General features: G+C 48.8%; 1 protein-coding gene across 1 annotated transcript; it reads left to right on the top strand.

The window, feature by feature from the left end:
• The first annotated feature begins 1,527 nt into the window (after nucleotides 1-1,527).
• Pxt1 (peroxisomal testis enriched protein 1) lies at nucleotides 1,528-6,916 on the top strand. The gene is made up of 3 exons (XM_090355791.1): nucleotides 1,528-1,705; nucleotides 5,332-5,462; nucleotides 6,808-6,916. Exons 1-3 carry the CDS (start codon nucleotides 1,537-1,539, stop codon nucleotides 6,910-6,912), a joined length of 405 nt encoding a protein of 134 aa, XP_090211917.1. The 5' UTR covers nucleotides 1,528-1,536; the 3' UTR covers nucleotides 6,913-6,916.
• Nucleotides 6,917-17,660: the final 10,744 nt, after the last annotated feature.

Raw genomic sequence — 17,660 nt, forward strand, 5'->3', positions numbered from 1 at the left:
ATCCGACGGAATTGTGAAGAAGCTCGCGCAGGCCCAGGGCAGCTGGGGTTTCCTGGAACATGTAGAGTCCCCACCTCCCTTCTCAGATTGCGTTGGGACCAAAAGGAATTAAAAAAAAAACTTTTCTCAAATTTTAAGTTTCATGAAACTATCTGCTACAAATTTCAAATCCACTGGAAGCAAATTATTGAAAAACCGGTTGGTTTATATGTAAAATACTTCAAGTAAAAAAAAAAATCTGTCCGTATCCTATAAAGAGGGGGGCTGGGAATGTGGCTTAGTGATACAGAGCTTGCCTGAAACATGCATGAAGCCGTGGGTTCCATTCCTCAGTACCAATTAGGCGGAAAAGCTGAATTGGTGCTGTGGCTCAAGTAGTAGAGTGCTAGCTTTGAGCAAAAGGCCAGGGACAGTGCCCAGACCCTGAGTTCAAGCCCCAGGTAGCAAGAAGGGTGGGGATTAAACCTAAAAGCTAGTTCCTAGCCAAGAACTAGCCAGTGGTCCTAGCTATTCAGGAGTCTGAGATCTGAGGAATGTCTGAAAGGGGTTGTGGCAAAGAGGGATTGTGTTTGCACCAATCACAGGAGACCTTTAAACTCTGAGTCTGTTCCCATCACTGCACCGTCTCTCAAGCAAATAGGAAGCAGAAAGCCCTAATTTGAAATCCCAGTACCAACAAATAAAAGACTGAATTTGCACCAATTAAAGCAGTCCTTCATGCAAATGAAGAACTGTCTGCACCAGACTGGGGCCTTTTGATGTGCCTCCAGGGGAAGTGCTTTCCTTTGGGACTGGATAGGAATGGCTTCAGGGTCATAGAGATCACTGAAGCTTACTTACACTGACACAGAACCTTTTGTAATCTGTTTGAAATACTTTTAGCAGTACTTTTCAGAACCTGAGCAAGCAAGCCACTGGGTGGCTTCCTCAAGGTGTTTTGTTTTTCCAATCCTGGGGCTTGAACTCAGGGCCTGAGCACTGTCCTTGAACTTTTTCAAGGCTGGCACTCTACCACTTGAGCCACAGCGCCACTTTTGGCTTTTTTCTGTGTATGTGGTACCCAGAAATCGAACCCAGAGCTTCATGGATGCTAGTCAAGCACTCTACTGCTAGGCCACGCCCCATGATCCCTTAAGGTGTTTAGTTAGGTGTTTAAAGCAGCTGGGCTGGCATGGGGACAGTCTGGCTGATTGCCTGACAGTCCTTCACTCAGGAATTTAGAGTTTCAGGGGAGGGTCTAATAGCTGTCACTTAGGGAGTCAAATTACCATAGCCCTGCCAGCTTGTTTAAAGGAAAAATAAATATTAAAAGAGGTATTTACACCAACTGCTTATCTTTAACATCAGCAGTGATTTAACCATATTTAACAGTGTCTTAACAATGCTTAACCTCTGCCTCCTGCTGCAGGGAAAGGACCCCTCCCACCCCCCATTGGTGTCAAAAAGTGTCACTCTTTTTGTCTGACTCTACCAAACATTTATAGATACACTGGGGACATTTTCTTAAAAATATTTTTTTTCCAACAGGGAAAACACATGAAGGAAAAACACAATGACACTGTTTACGAACCTAAAGATGTTTTGAATCTGCCTCTCAAAGTAACAAATTGTTGCAAATCACTGTGGGTGAAATATAGTTTTCAGAAGGCTTACATGACTCAACTTGTCAGCTCTCAGCCACACGCAGCCATGTCCAGGAACTCAGGTAAGATATTAGCATCAAATAGCCTATTTTACATAGCATGTATTTTTTTTTGGTATTGATGGCAAAAAAATAGGCATTAAGTATATTATCTGACAATTAGTGATAAATCTATCACTTGTCATTAGTGATGAATTTAAAACTGGCCAACCAGTAGTAGTAACTGGTCAGTAATTGTAGAATAGAAGCTGATAGGCATGGACAGCCATACCAGACTAGCCCTAGCAGAAAATTCCAGAGAGCCTTCTCAATCCACAGCTGGGTGCAGTGTGGTGCACCTGTCACCCCACGTCACCTGGGAGCTGAGATGGGGAGAATCCTGATGCCAGGTGGCTTTAGAAGGGAAGCTGTACATAGTGGCACATGCCTGTGATCCCAGCTGTGATAAGAACCCTAAAAAAGTAGGTGCCTGTACAGGAGGAAAGACCCTATCCTAAAAAGAACGTGGCCAGAAGAGTCTATATTCCTAGCTACTCAGGAGAATGAGATTCGAGGTTCTCTGTTCGAAGCCAGTTGGGGGCAGGCAGTTAACCAGCAAAAAGAAGGCAGCGGAAGCGTGGCTCACGAGGTAGATCCTCAGTCGTGTGCGCCTTTCGTCCCAGCTGGCTCCCTCCCTCTCTGGACGCAGTGGGGGCCTGGGCGCTGTCCCTGAGCTCTACCGCTTGGAGCCACAGCCCCACTTTTTGTTGTTGTTTTTCTGGAGATAAGTGTCATGGCTTTTCCTGCCCGGGCTGACTTTGAACCGCGGTGCTCAGCTCTCAGCTGAGCTAGGATGACAGGCGTGAGCCACCTCGCCGATTGGAAGTCCCATCTGTGGCAATGCGACCCAGTCCCGAGCCTGCTGGCGAGGCCGCCGGTCGTCTTCCGTTTACCTAAAATGCTCGCCTTTCACGGGGAGAGCAGAGGCAGGGCGAAGAATCGGCTGAGCTGCTCCCTGTCGTTACAGAGTAACAGCCAACAAGCCACCCCGCCGGCCGGTCTCGTGCCTGCGAGTCTCCACGCGTGCATCTTACACCAACTGCACTCGCGCTGGAATTGTAGTCCGGAGGGCTTGCAGGGTGCGCGCGTTTCAGGGGGACATTAGAAGGCAATCAGGAGCTGTATGCACAGATGGGGTCCAGAGCCTCAAAGACAGCGCAACTCAGTCCGGAGTAACACCCGGCCCGGACCGCGGACCGCGCGGATGCCGCGCCAGCGTGCACGGGGCACGGCCCACAGCACCCGGCCGCTGGAGGCGCCGATCCGCGCGCAAACCTCCCATTGGTCATCTGCTCGCCACGTGACCGCCACGCCCACCCACTCGGCCGAGCGAGCCTCCTATTGGCCACTGCGGCCCACGGGGCCGCCACGCCCCCATCGCCTGCGCGCGCCCTAGATTCCCCCCAACGGCCTGGGTTGGAGGCTCGGGGAGCCGGTCTCGCACCTCGCCAAGGTGCCGAGAGTCGCTCGGAGGACGCAGGCGGATCTCCGGCGGGAAACCTTCCGAAAGCCCTTAAGGGCGTGCCCTCAGCAGGCCGATTATTGAGGTTCACCTTCTGGCTGAGTGGCCCTGACGGAGTCTGGGTCGCCGGCGATCGCGAGCCACTCGACGGCCGGCGCTGAGATTAACCTTTGCTACTTTGGGTAAAATGTGCACATACAAACAGGTGTCCGGCAGGACAGAGCAGTCCCCACACATTTCTGTACGGGAATGTAAAACGACTTTTTCCAAGAAGAGCCGGGCAGATGGGCAGGGGCCTGGGGACGGCCGCAGAGGATTGCAGGAAGCCAGGGCAATTGGCAAGTCTTGGGGGACGCGGGGAGTGAGACGGAAAGGAAGCCGGGACTAAGGACGGGGCACGAAGCGCAGTTTCCCCCTCGGAAGGGGCCTGGGGGTTTACCCTGCCTACCCCCCATAATACCTATCCTAACAACTCTCAAAAGACACATTTCCTGTTTAACTCTTTTGGGCCAGTACTGGGACTTGAACTCATGGCCCTGTGCTCTACTATGGAATCAGGCCTCCAGCCCTAAATGTATTTATTTTTGTTTTGTTTTTGGTTTTGAATTCTTATTTTTTTCCCCTAAGGTTGGCACATAACCCTGGGAAGGTGCTAACCTAACATTAGGATGTTATTTCAAAATGGTTATTTTAAAATGGTTTGAGGTGAGGATCTCATGAATGCATTTTTTTTTTTACGGAGGGTCCTGGTTTGAAGAAAACATAGAAAATGGAAAAAAGATTGGAGCTAGGGTTGTAGTTTTGATCACAAGATAATTTATTTCACCACTTAAGCCACCCATTTCTCAGGGTTTCCCCTAGGTTCAGGCAAAATGGATGGGTTTGTGACCTTGGCCCTTCCACCATGTCTGTTTACTGCTCCCATAGACTGTCCCCTAGCCCACCTATCATCTGGCTAATTCTGAGCCATCATCTCGTCCTTTTGGTCTCAATTCAGATAATCATCTTCTTGGATTGTTCCCCTACCTAACTGTATACAGATTTTATTTATTTATTGTCATCTTTCGTGGGGCTTGAACTCTGGGCCTGGAGATTGTCCCTGAGTTCCTTCAGCTTTACCATTTGAGCCACTGTGCCACTTCCAGTTTTCTGGTGGTGGTTAATTGGAGATAAGTCTCACGGCCTTTTGTGCTCCAGCTGCCTTTGAACTGTGATCTTCAGATTTCAGTTTCCTTAGTAGCTAGGATCAGCTGCATTTGTACTGAAACAGGTCCCATATGAAATTTGCTTAATTTAAAAGCTATTGCGTGTAGTTTAGCTCAAATTGATTTCTTTCTTAATGTCTCTGAAGCACTAGGAATTCTTTTTATTGTTGTTCTACTTGACTCAAGGGCTTGACCTGAGGTGAGGACCTTGTACTCTTGCTGATGCCTTAGTCTGGTGTTCTACCACTTGAGCGACCCCTCTACGTTGGCATTTTTGCAATTAATTGGAAATAAGAGTCTCTTAGATTTGTCTGTCTTGGCTAGCTTTGAACCTCAATCCTCAGATCTCAGTCTCCTAAGAAGCTAGATTGGAGATTCTTTGGCATTATTCTTTAGAGTCAGTTCTCTAAAACACCCACCACAAAGTTTGCACACGGTGTGGCTTCAGAACACTCAGTAATTGCTAGAAACAAAGTTTGGAGGCCTCATTCAAGGACCGTAGATAAAAATATTTATTTGGAAAATCGATTTTGGAAAAACTGCAAATATCTGGTTGAGCATGTTCAATGAACCAACTGCTACCCACATACCAAGTCCTTGAAAGGTGGCCATTGGTACTGAGGAACTGAGTTTTGCATTCTCTTTCATTTTAATTTGAAAAAATTGATTTGAAAATTTAAGTTGAAAAATTAAAGCACACAACACTTTGATTTAATTACTGGAAACGTTTCAGTTTGTTTAGAACAACTTGCATACATTAGTGTACTGTTTTGGTGACACTGGGGTTTGAATTCTAGGCCTCCTGCTGTACCACTGGAGCCATAGTTTATTTTTCAGGTTGGGTTTTTTGCTTTTCCCTGGACTGGCCTTGGACTCCAATCCTCCTATCTCTACCTCCCAAAAGCCAGGGATTACCTGTCTACCACTGTACTCCCCACCTCCCGCCCTAAAGAAATCTTTTTTTTTTTTTTTAATCACTGCAGATCACAATCCACTGTCTCAGCCCAAGGAAAACAGCCCAGGCCAGAACAGTTCCCAGGAGGAAACGATCCGGAAGTTTGCCATGCAGCTGAGGCACATTGGGGACAGCATCCACCACAGGATGGTCCGAGAGGTGAGACTTCTGGTTCCTCCGCGGAAGTGCAGAGTTCACTGCGGTGAACTGGGAGAAAGAATCAGAGGAAGGGGAGGCTATCAGGGGCTTCTGTCCGTGGAGGCGCTTAGGGAAGGACTCACCAAGAAGGTGAGTGAGGAAAACCAAGAGTTGGGCAGGGGCAGCAGACAACCTGGGGAGGGTCAGCATATTGGGAAAACAGCCAAGAGGCTGTGTGTGGCGTCAGTAGTGAAAGGCTGAGAGAAGTGACCCGTGGCCCAGAAGTCATGGTGGAGACACCTGCAGAAGAGCCCTGCTGGCAGCCACCAGGGCTGCTGTGCATCTGCGGTTCTGCCTCCATTCCTCCTGTTCCCTCCCTGTGATCTCGGACCAAGGCGGACTTGCTTACACCCATGAAATGATGGAGAAGTGTTCTGGGAAACCACAAGAAGCAGAGAAAAGGCGCTTCTCAGCCCTGCAAGAACCATCAGTGCCTAGGGGCCTGGCCTCCCTTTCTTTTTTTTTTGCCAGTCCTGGGCTTAAGCTCAGGACCTGAGCACTGTCCTTGGATTTTTCTCAAGGCTAGAGCTCTACCACTTGAGCCTCAGCACCACTTCCGGCTTTTTTTTTTTCCTAAGTATGTAGTTCCAAGGAATTGAACCCGGGTCTTCGTGCATGCTAGGCAAGCACTCTACCACTAGGCCAAACTCCCGGCCCCCCTTTTTTTTTTGCCAGTTCTGGGATTAAGCTCAGGGCCTGAGCACTGTCCTTGGACTTTCTCAAGGTTAGAGCTCTACCATTTGAGCCTCAGCACCATTTCTGGCTTTTTTCTACATATGTGGTACCGAGGAATCAAACCTGGGTCTTCGTGCATACTAGGCAAGCACTCTACCACTAGGCCAAACTCCCGGCCCCATAGCCTCCCTTTCTTAAATTGCTTCCCTGCAGCCTGGATTGACTCCTTTGTTAGTATGTTACATTTGTAATTCTGAATTTCTCCATTTTTTAAAGTTAGTTGGAGATAAAAGTCTCCGATTTTTGGGGCCGGGAGTTTGGCCTAGTGGTTAAAGTGCTTCCCTAGCATGCACGAAGACCGGGGTTCGATTCCTCCGTACCACATATATAGAAAAAGCCGGAAGTGGTGCTGAGGCTCAAGTGGTAGAGTTCTAGCCTTGAGAAAGTCCAAGGACAGTGCTCAGGCCCTGAGCTCAAGCCCAGGACTGGCAAAAAAAAAAAGTCTCCGATTTTTTTTGGGGGGGGAGTCTGGTCTGGCTCCAAACAGTAGTCCACAGATCTTACCCTCCTTAGCAACTAGAATTACAGGTGTGAGCTACCAGCACCCAGCCAACCTCTCTTTTTCCAACAGGATCTTCAGCGGGAAGGTGGAGAGGCACTGGCTCATGTGGTCTTACTTGTCTATAGAAGGGTTCAGGTGATGCTCCGCTTTTTCTGGAACAACCATTTGCTATAAAAGGAAAGTTCTGTTTTCCTCCTGCATTGTGAGACCCACGCCCAGAAGTGAGGAACACAGCTCCCCTCCTTCTCTTCCCCTCCTGGTCATCTGTGCGGCTTTGTTGAACTACAGACTCATGGGTTGTTTGTCCAGAGCAAGTAGCTGAGAGATGTGGAGAATAATCCAGACATGGGAGGCCTTGGGCCCACAAAAATCATCTGTGGCAGGAACCTGGAGTCTTTCCTTCCTGGAATCACACTATGTTCTAGAACCAGGAGCTTTCTTCTGGGCCTCTCCGCAGGCCCACGCTTGTTACCTGTGCCCAAATCTGCAGGGCCAGGGCCGTCTTCCTACACGTGTCCTTGCTCCTCCCCTCCCTAGAAAATCAGAGGGGCCCCCATGTAATGTTCCAGTCCAACACAAGGCCTGTGGACACCCCCTGTTGGCTGTCCCAAGCCCTTTCTGGGTGTGTTTTTCTGCCTCTCCTTCACCTTCAGCGTTTCCTGTTCATTTATTATTTTTTTAAACTGACTCCTGTCACTCCCCTACCCTGTGAAAGGAATTGTAAGAATTAAGAAAGTTTACTGTTATTCCAAGTTCTTGTGTGCATCTTGAGTTTTCCATAGGAAACATGTTATTTGAAAAACTCATTTAAAAGATAAAATACTGTTGTGTTGCTGAGCATGAAACACTTGTGGATATTTCTTTTGTGAGGGGGGGAATTGCACTTAGCCTACTTACGCTGACTCCTGAATTTGTCAACATTACACTTCCTTTTCCTACTTAGGAAACTTTTCCTATCTTTTTTGTTAGGCCTGTCATGTAGTCATGGCTAGCTGGCAAGGAACAAACCTTGACACATGCTTTACATGAAAGAAAATCTGTGAATTGGTATTCATTCACATAGTTCAAAAATTATAACACTATAAGAAGATTTACAGGGGCTGGGAGTGTGGCCTAGTGGTAGAGTGCATGCCTAGCATACACAAAGCCCTGGGGTTCGATTCCTCAGTACTACATACACAGGAAAAGCTGGAAATGGTGCTGTGGCTCAAGTGGTAGAACACTAGCCTTGAGAAAGCCCAAGGACAGTGCCCAGGCCCTAAGTTCAAGCCCCAGGACTGGCAAAAAAAATTTACAGTGAAACTTTTAGGTGGTAGTACTGGGATTCAGAAGTCTTCATACTTGCTTGACAGATTCTCTGCCACTTGAGCCCCACCCTTGGCCCCTTTAGTGCTTTAGTTATTGCAGTAGGGTCTTGGCGCTTTTGCCAGGGCTGGCCTAGACCTTGATCCTGTGTATCCTTCCTGTGCGTTTGGGATGATAGATTGACAGCACCACCACACATTGAGATGGGCGTGGGGTGGGGAGGGCTATCAGGATCTATTCCCCAAGCTGCCTGGAACCTCAGTCTACCTGGTCTCTGCCTCCTGAGTAGCTAGGGTTACAGGTATGAGCCACCACCTCTGGCTTACAGTGCAACTGGGCTCTTATCCCTTGGTATCTAAGAGGACCCCCTGTGGATAGGAAACTGTGGGTGTGTTCAATGCTCATGTAAAATAAGTGGCATTTGCATAAACCCATGCACACAACCCTGTATATTTACATTTCCTGCTACAATGCAAATGTTATGCAAATGGTATAGGGAATGCCAAACACATTTAGTATAGAAGCAACCATTTTATATTTTCTGTGAGAAAGTATACATACTTGTCACTGGTAAACCCCCTTCTCAACACCTGTCCTCTCCAACCTCTGACACCAACCTAGGCCATGCATGTGCATGTGTGCATGTGTGTGTGTGTGTGTGTGTGTGTGCGCGCGTGCGTGCATGTGTGCAAGCATGCATGCATTCACAGGCACTGGTACTGGGGCTGTCTCATCTTCCCTGATCTCTTCTGTCTCAGGTTCCACCCCTTAAACTTTCTGCTGCCTGCCAGCAGAGCCAACCAAGCCTTTTCCATCTGGGCCTTTTTGGAACATTTGTTTGAAACCACCCCCAGCCTTTCTTTGCTTCCTCCCTTGGCCCCCCCACTTTAAGAATCCATGCTTTGTTAAAAGAAAGGAAGAGTTCATATTTTGTGTTTTCTCTCTCTCTCTCTCTCTCTCTCTCTCTCTCTCTCTCTCTCTCTCTCTCTCTCTCTCTCTCTCTCTCTCTCTCTCTTTTTTTGCCAGTCCTGTGGCTTAAACTCAGAGTCTGCTTTATCATGTGAGCCACAGTGCCACTTCTGTCTTTTTCTGAGCAGTTTATTGGAGATAAGAGTTTCACAGACTTTCTTGCCCAGGCTGGCTTCAAACCATGACTCTAGATCTCAGCCTCCTGAGTAGCTAGGATTGCAGGCATGAGCCAGCTGTGCCTAGCAGATGAAGAGGTTTGAAGTGGGGTGTTCTGAAACCAGAATCTGCTGCTTTAAAAAAATGTTTTAATCACAATTTCATATATTAAATTCTACAGTGGGGAGTGTCTCTTCTGAGAATCCTCATGGTTTCTATTTATTTAAATATTTATTTTTTTGTCGGTCATGGGATTTGAACTCTGAGCTTGGGCATTGTCCCTGAGCTCTTCAGCTCAAAGCTACCATCCTACCCCTTGAGCCACAGAGCCACTTCTGGTTTTCTGGTGATTAATTGGAGATGAGTTTCATGGACTTTAGTGCGTGGGCTGGGTTTAAACCACAATCCTCAGATTTCTGCCACCTGAGTAGCTAGGATTACAGGTACAAGCCACCATGCCCAACTTTATTTATTTTATTTGCCAGTCCTGGGGCTTGAACTCAGGTCCTGAGCACTGTCTTCAGGCTTTCTCAAGGCTAGAGTGCTACTACTTGGGCCACAGCACCACTTCTGGCTTTTTCTATGTACGTGGTACCAAGGAATTGAATCTGGGTCTTCGTGCATGCTAGGCAAGCACTCTACCACTAGGCCAAACTCCCAGCCTTAATCATCGTACTTTCTGACCCCTTTCTCACTTCCTTTTGGAGGGGTGAGGTCTAAAACCTGGGAGCCTTGGGTCTCTTGATCTTTGAGTGGTTGGGAGAAGGTGGGGAGAGCTGAGATTCTGGAAAGTCAGGCCTGGAATTCTCACCAAGGAGAGGCCTGAAGTTTAAGACCAGGTCCAGCAGGGGGCGCGAAGCCTCTTTCTTAGCACCAAGTGAGCCATCTGCAGGCTCCTGATCCATACCTGCTTCCTCTGATGGGAGAGCATCAAGGGACCCTGTCAGCTCTGCTTGATCACTTTCATTGTCCTGGGGTTTGAACTCAGGGTCTGAGTTCCCTGAGCTTCTTTTGCTGAAGGTTAACACTCTACCAGTTGAGCCACAGCACTACCAGCTTTATCTGTGGTACTGAGGAATCAAACTCAGAGTTTCATGTAGGCTAGGCAAGCACTCTACCACTAAGCCACATTCCCAGCCCCCTCTCTGGAATTTCTCCAGCAGAAACTGACCATGAATTTACCCCTATACTGGATGATGTGTGTGTGGCTGTGTTCTTTGCCCAGAGCAGATGGCAGAGGAGCAGGGAGGCGAGGTGAGATCCTGACAGGGTGCCATGAGCTGGTAATTCTGCATTGGAGTGCCTGCCTGGTGTCATTCATGGTGTCATTCATGTTTCTTGCCCTCTTTAACTGATTCTGTAGAATAAGAGTGATTTTTCCTTCATTCCTTTGGTTCTTTCCAGATTGTTTATAAAGTCCAGGCCTGTGATTCAAATGCTCAGAAAACCATACCAAGCATGACGCAGGAGGATCAGGCATGTCTGGTATCTGAGCTTTCCTTTCTCTTATCTCTGTGGCTCTGTGGAGATAAAGTATGTTTGTGAGTTGGCTCAGCTTCAGGAAATAGAAAATGTTCCAGGCAATTTTAGTTGGGGGTTGACAGAGGGACTTCCAGGTGGGGCCTCAGGAGGGAGCTGGGACACCTCACCCTGGCTGTGATGCAGACAGCACGGAGCCACAGAAGCCTCAACATGAATAGCAGCCAGCAGTGTGTGCAAACATTCCACTTCTTCCTGCCCTTGCTTAGTCACAAACCTTGGGTCAGATCTGAAACTTTAGCTGCAAAGGAGTCTGGGAAATAGACTCTCCAGCCTCTGAGGCAGAGAAAGGCGTCCTTGACAGAAGTGGGGCTGGATGTGAGCAAATCCAACCCACCAGGATCATGTGTGAAGGTGTAGATTGCCATGTATGAACCTTCTATGCCCGTACGTATGAAGGCTGTATATCCCCATCTGTGAACACTGGATTTCTCCATGCACAAAGGTTCTCTGTCCTCTGTGCAGATCATCAGCTCTCATGACCTCTGTGTGAATGCCTGGTCCCTCAAGAATGTCCTCCTGAAGATCCTGTGTCCCCACGTGTGGTCGCTATTGCCTCTAGTGTTTCTCCCAGATCTGGGAATCCCAACAGACTTGGACATAAAAAGACCAGTAGCAGCCAGTCGCCAGCAGCTCATGCCTAAAATCCTAGCTACTCAAGAGTTCAGTTCAAAGCCAACCCAGTCAGAAATATTTGTTAGACTCTTATATCCAACAAACTACTGAAAAGTCACTTGCTGTGGTTCAAGTAGTAGAGCACTAGTCTTGAACAAAAACACTCAGGGAAAAGGTCCGGGCCCTGAGTTAAAGCCCCACGACCCACACAGAATAAAAATAAGACCAGTACTGCGGGGTGGTGGTAGGTCACACTGGTAATTCTAGCTCCTCAAAAGGCTAAGATCTGAGAATTGAGGTTCAAAGCCAGCCTGGGCAGGAAAAGCCCATGAGTCTCTTCCCAATGAACCAGAAGTGGAGCTGTGGCTCACTGGTAGAGTGCTATGAGTGCCTGAGCAAAGGAATTCAGTGCCAGTCCCCAAGTCCGGGTTCCAGCACACGTGTGCATGTGTACGTGTGTGTATGCGTGCACGTGCACGTGCACATACACACACATGCGCACACGCATGCATGCGCATGTACACAAAGAATGGTAGTGGTAAAGGGCACAGAGATTTACTCAAATGTGGGAAGAATAGACAAAAGCATTTCCTGACCCCTACATCTGTCCTTGGGAATCCTGCCCTGAGCTTTAGGTTTAGCTAAAGGAAGAATCAGAGCAGGAGTGGAGGTCTTGGGAGAAGTCTTGGTCCGTCTCTGGGTAGGTTGAACACTTTTTCAGTTCTGCAAGGTGGCCTACAGAAGTCCTTGCTGCCTGAGGGGCCCATCTAGTTTGCATGGGACCACTTCCTCTGGAGGAATGGTCTCAACGTGGGGATGTGCGCGAGGCTCTCAGGAATGGCTGACGTCTCCTTCAGCCTTGCAGAGGGTGGGTGGGTGAGGTAGCGCTTGTTTTTACACAAGCACTTCGTCATTGAATCACTTGCTTGTAGTTACTGCATGGGCCTCACCAGAGAAGGTTTTGCTTTTTAGCAAGAGCAGTTTCGAAGTGCCTGATACAATAGCGTTTATTCTCTTGTACGGTTGGTAAAACTGAGGTTCAGAAGTGTCCTGGGTAATTGACTGGTATGGATTTGGTGTGTTTCCATTATATAGTCCAGGCTGGTCTCCGACTCATCCCCCTCATGCCTCAGCCTTCTAAGTGCTAGTATTACAGGCATGTGCCACCATACCTGGCTGACATGACTTCAATATTTTACATCTTTTCGAGCCTCAATTTCCTGATCTGTTACGTAGCCATCTATACTTTATAAACAGAATCCTAAAGGCTTATGAAGATAAATAATATATGTAGTAGCTCTTAGCCCAGGGTCAGATGTAAGGTGAGCATTTTGCAAAGGATTACAGGTGCAGTGGCCCATGCCTGTAATCCTAGCTACTCAGGAGGCTGAAATCTGAGAATCAAGGTTCAAAGCCAGCTCAGGCAATAGAAAGCCTAGAGACTCTTATTTCCAATTAACCTCTAGAAAACAGGAAGTGGGGCTGCAGCTCAAGGGTAGGGTGGTAGCCTTGAGCTGAAGAGCTCAAGGACAGAGCCCAGGCCAGAATTCAAGCCTCATGACCTCCACCCTACCCTCACCCCTCTTCCCCCCCAAGAAAAAAAAGACAAAAGAAGAAATGGTGGTTGTTATTACAAGATCAGCACGCCCTCTGGTGGTGAGTAGCAGAGTTGCTCTGCCCAGAGTCAAAGCCAGGCTTTTCCATCCATGCCTGTACAATCAGGACCCACAACTGGAGACAGAAGATTCTGGTAGCCACAGGAGACCACTGGAGGGATAGGCCCAACCAGGAGGAAAGGGAACCAAGACTGCAATCGAGACTCATTAAACACTTCGGACAGATTATCTAAATTCTCTTTATGCAGCAACCAAAAAGATATTCAGAAATGATCTTCAAGACAGGGCTGTAGTCCTGGCTTCTGACAAGGCCTTGAACAAGAGTGAGATCACAGTCCTTTAGGTCCAGCTCCTGGAGGAGAGAGAGGACGAATTATTTCTAGGAAGCTGGGAGGCTGGGCTGGACCCTGAACCGGTGGATTCTAGATAAAGGGTGTGGCTCTGGACGGAAAGTGTGGACTGATTTGTTCTTGACTCTGAAGACATTGCCCATTTCTAAATGTAAAGCCCTTTGTCAGGATGGGGACGGATTTCTGGGAAGCAGGATTGAGACAGGATTTCCCCTGGGAAATGTCTTCTTAGCTTTGTTCCTTGGAACTGCTGGTGAGAGCAGTCTTTAATCATTAGCCTACTTCATCTGTTGCCAAGGCCACCTTAGGCCCCAGCATATTATACTTAATAAACTATACTTAATAAAACAAAATATGCTCTCTCAGCCTCTCTCCCTCCTTCTCTCTCCCCTTCCACCCCGCCCCCAGCACATGGCTGGAATGTCCCCGGCAGAGTCCCCTTCCTGGCCTGATGCCCAGGACTAGAACTTGGAAGCATCTTTGCTCTTCATTTATGGCATTTCCTGACTATCCTGAAGTTCTTCATACTTTTAAAACAAGGGGTTCTTGGTCTTTTTTCTTTATTTTTATGCTAGTACTGGAGCTTGAACTTGTCCAGGGCGCTGTCCCTGAGCTCTTCAGCTCAAGGCTGCCTCTCTACTCTTAAGCCAGGCCTCACTTCCCATTTTCTAGTGATTAATTGGAGATAAGAACCTGAGAGGTTCTTTTGTGCTTAGGCTAGCTTTGAACCTTGATCCTCAGATCTCAGCTTCCTGAGTAGCTAGGATTACAGGTGTGAGCCACCTTGTCCCTTATCTATTTTTCTCAAGCCTCTACCACTTGAATCACTTCATTTCTGGCTTTTTGATGGTTATTTGAAGATAAAGTCTCATAGACTTTTCTGCCCAGCCTTGGCCTCCAGGTCAGCAAGCCACCACAGTCTGCTTTTCAGTCCAGGGCCCAAGATGTCTTGGAAAGACCTCCAGGACACAGCTGAGTCTCCCCCTCTGGAGCCCTAACAACAGAGGTACAGATGTATCAGCCCCAATATGGCCTCTGCTGTGAGACTAGAACAAGGTATGGCTGGTCACGGTGCAGCCTGGCGCCTGTACAGGACCCCATCCCCCTCCACCTGCTCTGGGATTTTCTATGTCTTTGTGTGGACTGCACCAGGGATGAGCCAAGTGTGCTGCCAGCTGCCCCTGCCCCAGCCCAGAGCTCGTGGGCCTGGAGGACGTGCTTAAGACAGTCCCTGTTCACTAAATAAATGAAAGCCAGGGAATAGGATTTAACCATTGTTTAAAGTCTGGATCACCTTTTTAGATTAATAAATTCTCAAAATTCAACAGTGAGACATGTCTGGCATGTAGCTGGATCCCAAACCTGTTTGTTGGCAGAACAAAAGAAGCATGGCCGGGAGTTTGGCCTAGTGGTTAAAGTGCTTGCCTAGCATGCACGAAGACCTGGGTTCGATTCCTTGGTACCACATACATAGAAAAAAGCCAGAAGTGGTGCTGTGGCTCAAGTGGTAGAGCTCTAGCCTTGAGAAAATCCAGGGACAGTGCTCAGGCCCTAAGCCCAAGCCCAGGACTGGCAAAAAAAAAAAAAAAGAATAAAAGAAGCATTATTAAGTCTGCTAGCAATAATGAAAAATCGGACCTTTATGGAGGCCTCCTCCAGAGCCAGGCATCAGGAGTACACAGCAGGAAGACATTAGAAATGTGGTACTCTTCCCTCCCTTTTTTCCCTCCCTCCATTCCTTCCTTTTTCCTTCTCCCCCCACTCCCTTCTTTCCTGGGTTTTGAACTTGGTGCCTTGTACTTGCTAAGTCGACACTTTACCATTTGAATTACAAATCTAGCCCCTTCCAATAGCATCTCATCATTTTTCCTGGGGGTTGGTCTTCGACAGCGATCCTCTTATCTATGCCTCAGCTTAGATGGAATAGAAGACATGCATCATCAGGCCCAGCTTTATTGTTTTCAGGACTGAGTTCATAGCATAATCCTCCTGCCCTCTGCTTTGCTGGGAGTATAAGTGTAAAATGCTGCACTTAGCCCTTCTATTTTTTTTAAATCTTATTTTGTTTAGTTAAAAAATTGTTTTGCCAGTCATGGAGCTTGAACTCAGGAGTCTGGGCGCTGTCCCTGAGCTCTTTTGCTCAAGGCTGGTTAGTGCTCTACCATTTGAGCCATTTGTTTGTTTTTTGGTCAGTCATGGGTCTTGAACTCTGGGTCTGGGCGCTGTCCCTGAGCTCTTCAGCTCAAGGCTGCCACCCTATCCCTTGAGCCACAGCCCCACTTCCTTCCACCTCTAGTTTTTGATGGTTAATTGGAGATAAGAGTCTCACAGCCTTTCCTGAACCAGTTAGCTTCAACCTACAATCCTCAGGTCTCAGCCTCCTGAGTAGCTAGGATTACAAATGTGAGCCTCTGGTGCCCTGCTTAAAAATCTGGCTTTATAAGACCTCTAAGAGCTTTTCTCTCAAGATTCACTGTGGTTCTGCTTAGGAACAGGAAGATCTGGAAACAGCTTCCAAATTTACCTTTTTTTTTTACAGGTCCAGAAACATGTATTCCATCAATGACCTTCCATTCTATCTTCCAACTCAGGGGTCACCAGAAGGAGCAGAGGGAGGGGTGCTAAGACCGCCCTTCCCCCTCACCCCATGTTTCTCCTAAAGGCTTGTTTTCAAGTCCACACTCTTGTTTTCTGAGCATTGCTTTCTCCTTGGGATCTGAGTTCAATAAGGAAGTTGCTGGCTGAAACTCTTCCCTCCCCCTCCCTGGAGTCCTTGGAGCAGCAGTGGGGAGCTGCCCTAGGAGGGGCGGTGACAGCTGAGCAGGTGCCTGGCCTTTGATGCTCTGGATTGGCTGCTGGTGAGCTCAGGCCTGGCAGATATGCTATAAACGCCCAAGGCGTGAGCACACCTGCCAGCAGGGCTAGGAGCACCTCTTCCAGGAAGGGGGCACAAGACCCTCACAAGCTCCCGCTTCCGGCCTGCAGCGAGCATACCGTGATCTGGGGATCAGAGTCAAGGTGAACTGGGACAGGAGCGACTTCCGTGGGCCAAGGTTGGTGTGATCCTCCCTCCCCTCTCCTTCCAGGGCTGGAGCATTAGGGGAGGCGACGACCACCAGGCCTGAAGGGAGGACTTAGGGTCTGACCCTAAGTCCCGATCCTGTTATTATTAGCTGCCATCTTAAGCAAGGAAATTTCATCTCCGGGAGCCCCTCTCATGGTTCCATTGGCTAGGTTGAGAAATAGACTTCATAAAAGATAGAACCTGGTCTTGGATGGAGAACACAGTGGGGAGACACAGCTCTTGGTTAGGGGGGAAGTGAGCAGTGATCATGTTTAGGGTTCTCAAATGTTGGGGGTCACATCCCCACGGCCTGCTCCACAGTGCCTCACCAGTGGGCAGTTCCTTCTTCGGGGTGTCAAATGATCCTGAAAAGATCACCGGGTAGGGTGACACACGCTTGTAATGCCAGCACTGGGGGAGCTGAAGCAGGAGGATCCAGAGTTCAAGGCTAGCTTAGGGTACATAGACTGCCTCACAAAACAAAGCTAGCCAATCTACAATCCCTTCAACCAAATAGAAAACAATGGCAATTTCCCGCCCTCTGGGAGCACGGAGGTGCAGCCTGCTGCTGACCAGGCCTCACTGCTTTCCTGGGGGCTGAGGGGTGGCCCACACTCCCTATGAGCCATTAGGCTGCTCAGAGGTCCTGACACCCGAGGCAGAGGGGGCCCCGATGCTGAGTCCTGGCGCAGGTCTTGTCCATCCACACGCATCATGAAGTGAACGATGACCAGCTGGGTGGCAGCCAGGCAGGGTGTCCAGGTGGGCACCCTGGAGGTGCACCCACAGGCCTGGGCAATCCGGTGGATAGGCAGAGCAGAGAGGGCACGTGGGGCGAGGGGCCTTCTCTCAAGTGTGGTCCCCACACTTGAGCAGCGTTCTTCCCTGAAGGTCCCCATACAGGCTATGGCTTATCCAACATGGCGGCTCTCCTGCCACCAGGAGGGACTACAGGAGCCTCTGTAAGACCCCCCCCCCAAAAAAAAACCCAAAGAGGATGTTGAGAATGATCACTAGCACAGGGACAGCAGGTGCCGACTGGGACAAGCCTGGGGGGGAGGGCTCCCTGGGAGCCCCTTCAAGTGGGGGTGCTACAATGGGGTTCTGTCATCCTAGGGGTTCCAGGGCAGGGGCACTGTGCTTGGGCCTTATGGTTAGCCCCTTCGGGGGACTCATGAGCAGAACTAATGGTGGTGGTGACCCTGACCCTCTCCTCCTCCCCAACTGGCTTCCAGCACAGGTCTGTGAGGCCCACCCTGCGGCCTCAACCTTTTCTAAGGGTGCAGGCGTCCCCCACAGGGTAACTGT

This window comes from Megascapheus bottae, chromosome 22 (assembly GCF_031878675.1).
Source record: "Megascapheus bottae isolate mThoBot1 chromosome 22, mThoBot2.hap1, whole genome shotgun sequence".
NCBI lineage: Eukaryota > Metazoa > Chordata > Mammalia > Rodentia > Geomyidae > Megascapheus > Megascapheus bottae.